Source organism: Lepeophtheirus salmonis, chromosome 3 (genome assembly GCF_016086655.4).
Source record: "Lepeophtheirus salmonis chromosome 3, UVic_Lsal_1.4, whole genome shotgun sequence".
Lineage (NCBI taxonomy): Eukaryota > Metazoa > Arthropoda > Copepoda > Siphonostomatoida > Caligidae > Lepeophtheirus > Lepeophtheirus salmonis.
Genome location: NC_052133.2, coordinates 27,320,981 through 27,328,537, shown reverse-complemented (window position 1 = coordinate 27,328,537; position 7,557 = coordinate 27,320,981). Strand labels below are relative to the sequence as shown.

General features: G+C 31.7%; 1 protein-coding gene across 6 annotated transcripts; it reads right to left on the bottom strand.

The window, feature by feature from the left end:
• Window positions 1–4,526: 4,526 nt before the first annotated feature.
• Window positions 4,527–6,140, bottom strand: LOC121115451 (uncharacterized). 6 transcript variants are annotated; one of them, XM_071886839.1, is made up of 8 exons: window positions 5,884–6,070; window positions 5,792–5,829; window positions 5,669–5,733; window positions 5,137–5,366; window positions 5,021–5,053; window positions 4,874–4,949; window positions 4,768–4,805; window positions 4,527–4,701 (listed from the first exon to the last, which is right to left on the bottom strand). In XM_071886839.1, the coding sequence occupies exons 4-8, from the start codon at window positions 5,257–5,259 to the stop codon at window positions 4,621–4,623; spliced, it is 351 nt and encodes a 116-aa protein (XP_071742940.1). In that variant the 5' UTR covers window positions 5,260–5,366; window positions 5,669–5,733; window positions 5,792–5,829; window positions 5,884–6,070; the 3' UTR covers window positions 4,527–4,620. The 6 variants fall into 6 exon arrangements, with proteins under 6 accessions (XP_071742940.1, XP_071742937.1, XP_071742938.1 ...); XM_071886836.1 differs by lacking the exon at window positions 5,669–5,733 and having other exon boundaries at window positions 5,792–5,973; window positions 6,037–6,140; XM_071886837.1 differs by lacking the exon at window positions 5,669–5,733 and having other exon boundaries at window positions 5,792–5,973; window positions 6,042–6,096.
• Between the last annotated feature and the right edge of the window lie 1,417 nt (window positions 6,141–7,557).

Genomic DNA, 7,557 nt, shown 5'->3' with positions numbered 1-7,557 from the left:
TTAATCGAAAAATATAGTCATTTTAAGCCATATTTGACTTGAATTTCCTGGAAAAGCTTCAAATTGCAATATTTCTTTGCTCAAACGCCTTTATAGGTCCTCAAAGTGCAATATTTGATGATTAAAAGATGAATTTCTAGTAAAATTCCGTAAATTGGGGTTTTTTCGAAAAATATGGTCATTTTAAGCCATATTTGACTTGAATTTCATGAAAAAAGCTTCAAATTGCAATATTTCTTTGCTCAAACGCCTTTATAGGTCCTCAAAGTGCTATATTTGATGATTAAAAGATGAATTTCTAGTAAAATTCCGTAAATTGGGAGTTTTTTCGATAAATATGGTCATTTTAAGCCATATTTGACTTGAATTTCATGAAAAAAGCTTCAAATTGCAATATTTCTTTGCTCAAACGCCTTTATAGGTCCTCAAAGTGCTATATTTGATGATTAAAAGATGAACTTCTAGTAAAATTCCGTAAATTGGGAGTTTTTTCGAAAAAAATGGTCATTTTAAGCCATATTTGACTTATAGCGCGCATCCATTTCAAAAATGGAAGATACAAATTTGCTTATGTTATTCTCCCTTTCTGATACATATAGTAGCTTTCGAAAAAAACTTTATACATATTTTGTATAGGTTAGGATAATGTCTATCATACTTAATAATTGTAAAACAATGATGAATGTTGTATTTTTATTCTTATTGACAAAATAAAGAGCTTTTATCTACTTTCAAACATTGAACAAATACATTACCTAAATAGAACATCGAAAAAAAACAATGAAATTTTGCATAGGCAATTTTGATAGGATATGACAGCTTTTCCGTACTATTCGTAACCGAAATTCGAAAAAAGTTGACAATACAACTGAACTAATGTGCATTTTGGAGAGTAGGATCGAAAGGGACTACCTAAAGCTTTAAACTATGTAGCAACACACGACCGTTAGTCTGAGGAGATACAATGGTGGAGCGTTTTAACACTTTTTTGCAAGATGTAACTTTTCATATGACGTCACTCGGTCATTTTCTTACTAATGACGTAGGCTGGGATGTAATAAAGAGAGTGATTGATGAAGCACGCCTAGCTCCACTCTAAAATTGCATTGAAAGAAGAAATTATTTTATTCTTAGAATTTCCAACCAATTGTTATTATAAGGTGATTATGTGAAGTTCCATGCCACGCTGCAAAGAAAACGTTGACTTGGTTCTGCCATTTTTTTTGTTTTTTTACTTTGTTGGACCCACATATTGGCCTTCAAGCTCACAGAAGCTCAACCCCATATACTTTTTTGTAACTGCAAAATCTGATCAGATGTCCAGGATCTTGGAAAAATTCTGAAATCTGCCAAAGGAGACTGTCATCAAGACATATTCCTGTTTCTGAGATCGATTCGATGTCGTAAATCACGCCAAAGGCGATTATATAAAATAATAATAAAAAAAATGGATTCAGCTTTCATTTAGATTGTTTGTATTTTTAAATCAGATGATTGGTTTAGCTTAAACTCCATTTAAAATAATAGTGTTGGTTGTTAAATTAAGGTCGCACACTGCAAGATATATCCAGTGAGGGCGGTAGTCTTCGAGTCTGGACTCCACTACATGTCGGAACACTTTGTCACTTTTTTTGTAACCAGGTAAACTCGGATTGACATTGTACTCGGAGCATGATACATTGGACTCGATTACAGCTCTGGTAAATCAAGGGTTATTACTTTTCTTACCAACTCATTTCAATCTCTTAATGAAGCTGAGGTGGAAATAAACAGAAAACAGGTTGATAAGATGTTCAATATGATACATTTAGATTAATAGAACACGAATTTGCTGCTATTTATTTAATTATTTTAAATGCTGCAATTAATTTTTGGAACTAACTAAAAATAACTTTTTAAAAAAAGAAGAACAAAAATGCCATTTTTTTCTGTTCTATTCTCTTATTGATTCTATGTCAAATTTAAATACATGTAAGTTTATAACGGTTATTCCTTGAAATAAGTAAAATTGTACAAATTCCAATAATCTCTGGGAGTTATTTATTCATTTTTAATAGTAAGAAAGAAGGAGAAATTTCATTTTTAAAGAAAGTGAATTGGCAATATACTTTGCAGACAGATCCAAAGTACGGGAATGCAGTATTAGTAAACTTGTATTATCCGAAAAGATATGAGACCCGGGTTCGAATACTTGAACTGTTACCGATCATAAGAAATATCCGAGGAATTTTTTGGATCTTAAAAAGACTATAGTATTGCAAAATAATTTTAATAGTCTTTGTAGCATCTCTATATATCTTGATAAGTGCTTGGAGCCACTTCTACATAAACAGTTGTATTGTGTAGTTATTAGCCACTAACAAACAATGGTCATTGTATTTGGTTGTCCGCAAACATTGATTGGTTGGATACGAATGAGTTATTATGAAGCTGTGAATAGTTATCAACTATTATTCATTTATAATTCCATAGTCGTTAGAATTGCCCCTCTATCCATTGTTTTTGGGCTGTTCGTCTATTCCTTTTCGGAGGATAGGTTGCGAGATACAATAAACGTAAAGATGTATCGAATATATTTCTAACAATAGTTCTAATAATTATATTCTAATAGATATAACATTGGGTTATTCAATATTTTGGTCTCTATAGTAAGTACAAATATAACCTTAATCCGAATCCGATCTTATTAGGGTCCGAACTATGGCTAAAATGATCATAAAAGTCGTATCATCGGTACTCTAATATTTAGGTCTAAAGATCCGAACCGACCCGTATCTGACAAAATGTGGATCCGTCTAATCTTTATAGATCGCGTCCATCATTTTCCATTGTTCCCTTTTTTTCTAAGGACTTCAGATGTACAAAGGCTATTTTTATACAGGAAACTCCCTCACGATATATAAACATAATAAAGGTTCATTAAATACTTTCACATGTTTTTGAACAAAATGTCTGAGTGGTGTAAGATGATCCACTGTTGTTGGACGGAGGAGTGTGGGGGATGAAACATGATCTCTTGATAAGTGTCGCTTCAATTTCTATTTGTGTAATCAGAACAAAACCGGAGTTCATAAAATATATGTTAATTTCATACTGAACAATAATAATATGTTAGCACGAACACACCAATGAAAAATTAAAAAAGATTCTATTTATATTTAGTATTATTTTGTTTATCTAAAAACTATAAACTAAAACAATCTACTATAAACTATAAATATTTGATAGGTAAATTTCTATTGTAAAACCTCTTTCTATACGACATTTATTGTTGTTTTGTGGCCATTTGATGTAAATATATTCAAATCTGCACCCCCTTTAGACAATTTTGAATATGCAACATATAATTGACCGTGTGAAATACTGATTTATGTAAATATAAAGGAATTCCTTTAAATTTTTGACCTTTTGATTTATTTATTATCGTTGCTAACTTACCATCATGAAGGTATATGCAAGGACTAACTCGCACATCAATTTCTTCCCTAACTTACCCAATTCCCTTTTTTAGTTCGTATTTAATATACGTTCTCCATTTTCCGTTTGTGCAAGAACTAGTTTTATTTTGGTGCATTTTGAAATTAACAACACATAGCTTCAAAAAACTTTATAGGCAAAGGAAATTGATCTTGTTTTATGAATAAAATCAACTTATTGTGAGAGAAAACAAACTTGCCCTCTAGAACACAGGAATATGGCCTTATCAGAATAAAACAATTGTACTACGTACGTAAGCCATAAGTCTGAAAAACAACTTTTATTTGATGTCCAAAGTCTGCATTTGTCTCCGTTTTTGAATTATTTATCCTTGTTTTCCCAAGCAGGATGAACGGAAACCAGACGCACACATAAATCATTTGAATACTAGGTAGGATAAAAATGGGGTAGGAGCCATGGGGTCTATCCCTCCACTGTTTATATCAAGTGTAATATTTAGGATTGTATATTGTAAGAACTTTTGTTATGTAAAAACGACAAAAAAAAACAACGGAAATTAACATGAAAACTCCGACAATTTTGAAAAAAAAAAAAAAAAAAAATTAAAAAAAGATTGGAGAGGATGTAGCTGTCATCATGCTTCATTTAATTAGCTGCTTGCAGCTGTCAAATAAAAATATCCCTCTTCGTTTTAAGCAAGAAGAGTTTATGTAGGAACTACATTTCTCAATTCTGCTCATAGTCCAACAGATACTTACATTTAAAACAGCGTTACTCTCTCGTCATTCATGAGTAAAAACGCAATAGGATACACTTTATACTTAGATGTTCTCTCCTCTAGAAATAAATAATAATAAAAACAGCTTTAGAAATTGTAAAAAAACACTGTTCAGGTAGCCAACAACAAAAGCGCTTTGGGGTTTACAACCGTAGTAGTATTTCTATAATGTGACTGTAAGGTTTGGTAGCATGACGTTACCATTACATAATTTATCCCCTCCCACTTTCAAATAGATTCCTGATTCCGCCACAGCATATTTTTAAAATCCCTACATAAAAATAACTTTGTATATTAGTTCATATTTCAATCGATTTGATGAGTACATGGTTTGAGAACATCCCATATAGATATTCATATATACATACATACTATGAAGGACCTTAAAAGATGAAAATATCTTCTTAGCAAAAGGTTAGAAGGGTCTGGAAGGTACAAGGTTGACTACAGCAAAGATCAGTGAGACCTGCTCTTTTCACTAGTCTCTGAAAAATAAACAACATTGGGCATATGTATTGAATAGTTGTTACATTTGCTATAAAAAGACTCACGTGATGGTGACGTTTATGATGATGGTTTCTAAAGGCCTCTTTGTGAAAGAGAAATAAAATTATTCGGTAGTTATAAAACAAATTCATGTATTGAGAGGAATATTACCTGCAGATCTCTTGGAACGAATGGAGGAACATGCCACTCGTAAAGCACTGTATAAGTTGTGTCCACAAAGAACCATCTAGTGATGACGTAAAATAATATTAAATTTAAAACTAAGAGCCTCTCCTCATTGAGTCACAGATAACTTACCGCGCTCTCCTCTGTGACTTTATCATCCTTGTTCTAAATTAATGTAATTAGTACATGATTAACAATTAAATATATTTATTTCTAAATATGTAATATGACGGTAATAAACCACAAACCTCTGTAAGATTATTTGTTTGATCTTCCTCTTCGTTCTCTTCGAATTCTGACAAGGAGAAAACACCAAGGTTTGTAGAGAGAAGAATGAATATAAAAGACAGGATGTAACAAGACTTGGACATGGAGAATAATTAAGATATCTGTAGTATGAGAGTAAAAATCCCTTTCTTGCTTTTTTTTTTTTAGGAGAACGTTTGGGATACAGGTGTCTTTTTTAAGGTCCTTTGAACTTTAAATAAAAGGATCTGAATACTTTTTATAGAATAAAAAAACACTACGTGTCTGTCAGGACAAAAAAATGGTAAAAGTGTTTTGAACATTTATTGTTGATATATTAACAGAAAATACTCATTTGTAAATTAATTTGCAGCAGTTTCAATTAAACTGACTTTTTGAATAATAAAAAAAATATTAAATGAAACTTATAGTAAGACATGAATCAAAAATATATGTCCAATTTATAAAAACAAAAAAAAAATCCTAACAAATTGATTTATTCTTAAATTTATTCATTTAAAAATATGAACATACCCACCAACCCACTCAATACCGACATTGATCAGGCCATATGTCACCCTATCCTGGATGTCAAACCCCTGACAACAACAACGGTCCATACAAAATAAATAATTAAAAATTCAATTGGCTAATAACCTGATCTTTATTCATCCATCCATTAAAATAACCAATTCCTGGAAGAGGTTCATTTAAACGAAATTGCAAATTTTATCGACTCCTTCTCATACTCTGAAACAAATCTTCCATATCCAATATACAATCATAGGGTGAGGGGGAGTAGTTGACTCTCACACGCCTCAATAACCTACTGAGACATCCTTATGGACGAAAAATAAAACAACTGTGTATTTCTTCAATTTTAGAGCTTAAAAGGAGGATACCTTACCCAGCTCCATTCACATACACGAATGGAAGATGTTCCAAAATGTATGTTTGTGTATGTAGAAGTGAAACTGAAGTAATATAAAAACGGCTCAACTCATTTTTATGATGTCATAAAATGCTCTAGTTTCTAATTGGGCGCGCAACCTCCTTAAAAGAAAATACATTTTGAAAGTAATGATCACTGCTTCTTTTTTTATCTTATTATTTTCTTTTACTATGAATAGAATTTATCATTTTTAAATCAATTCAGTTGTTGTTAAATACTCCAACACTGTTACTACACCAATCAAGATAATATTGCACCCTCGTATATCTCAGTCACATTTCCCAGGTTAGTGATGTGATGATAAAGGCTCTTTTTCTTCTTCAATCTGTAGACAAAGAAAGAAAAAATCTGCTTTAAGGGGTTTAGAAGGACTTGTTTCAGGACCTTTATAAATCGTATATCTTATTCTGATAATTAATAATCATATAACAACTCAGGGGCGTCCGCAAGATTATATATATATTTGTGGGGAAAGGGTGCTGGGCTTTGGAATTTAAAAAAATCAATTAATTAGAATATTATTGAAAAAAATATTCAAAATAAAATTTCAAATATAAATTTGTTAGAAAAAAAATCAAATATTTAAATTTTTTGAAATAAATTTACAAACAAAATCACAACTCTTTTTAAAGAATTAAATTTTATGGCAGGCAAATACAAATATAAAATTTTCCGGAGAAAAATCTCAAAAAGCCACAGCTATTCATAGAAAATAAAATTTTTTGGAAAAAAATTTGAAATATTAAATTTCTACAAAAAAAAAATCAAAACTGTTGCCCAATTATGTTATTCCAGTGGATACACAGTGAATTACAACCGAAAATTGCCACAAGTGGAAAATTGTCTACAATTATTTAGATTTATAGTGATTAATCTACTGATCTCTCTGACCTACAGATGGGTCTGACCCATTTGAGTATCGTTTCAACGTTTTTCCAACTGCAGATGGGCAATATTATGTATCACTCCAAATTTCTCAAATTGCACGCAGGATTTGTGAATGATGACCGTGGGACCTTGAAACAGGTAATCTACTAATCTGTCTGACCTACAAATGGGTCTGACTCATTTCAGTATCAGTTGAACATTTTTCCATCTGCAGATGGGCAACATTAAATATCCCTCCAAATTTCTCAAATTGCACGCAGGATTTGTGAATGATGACCGTGAGACCTTGATACAAGTAATCTACTGATCTCTCTGACCTACGGATGGGTCTGACTCATTTCAGTATCAGTTGAACATTTTTCCATCTGCAGATGGGCAACATTAAATGTCACTCCAAATTTCTCAAATTGCACGCAGGATTTGTGAATGATGACCGTGGGACCTTGAAACAGGTAATCTACTAATCTCTCTGACCTACAGATGGGTCTGACTCATTTCAGTATCGGTTGAACATTTTTCCATCTGCAGATGGGCAACATTAAATATCACTCCAAATTTCTCAAATTGCACGCAAGATTTGTGA

Bases quoted from the DNA above. Each gene is read 5' to 3' on its own strand.
- LOC121115451 (XM_071886836.1), bottom strand. From the start codon at position 5,259: ATGTCCAAGTCTTGTTACATCCTGTCTTTTATATTCATTCTTCTCTCT. The intron at 4,806-4,873 runs GTAATATTCCTC...TCTTTCACAAAG, and splicing joins TCGTTCCAAGAGATCTGCAG to AGGCCTTTAGAAACCATCAT. The intron at 4,702-4,767 runs GTGAGTCTTTTT...TTTATTTTTCAG, and splicing joins ATCATAAACGTCACCATCAC to AGACTAGTGAAAAGAGCAGG.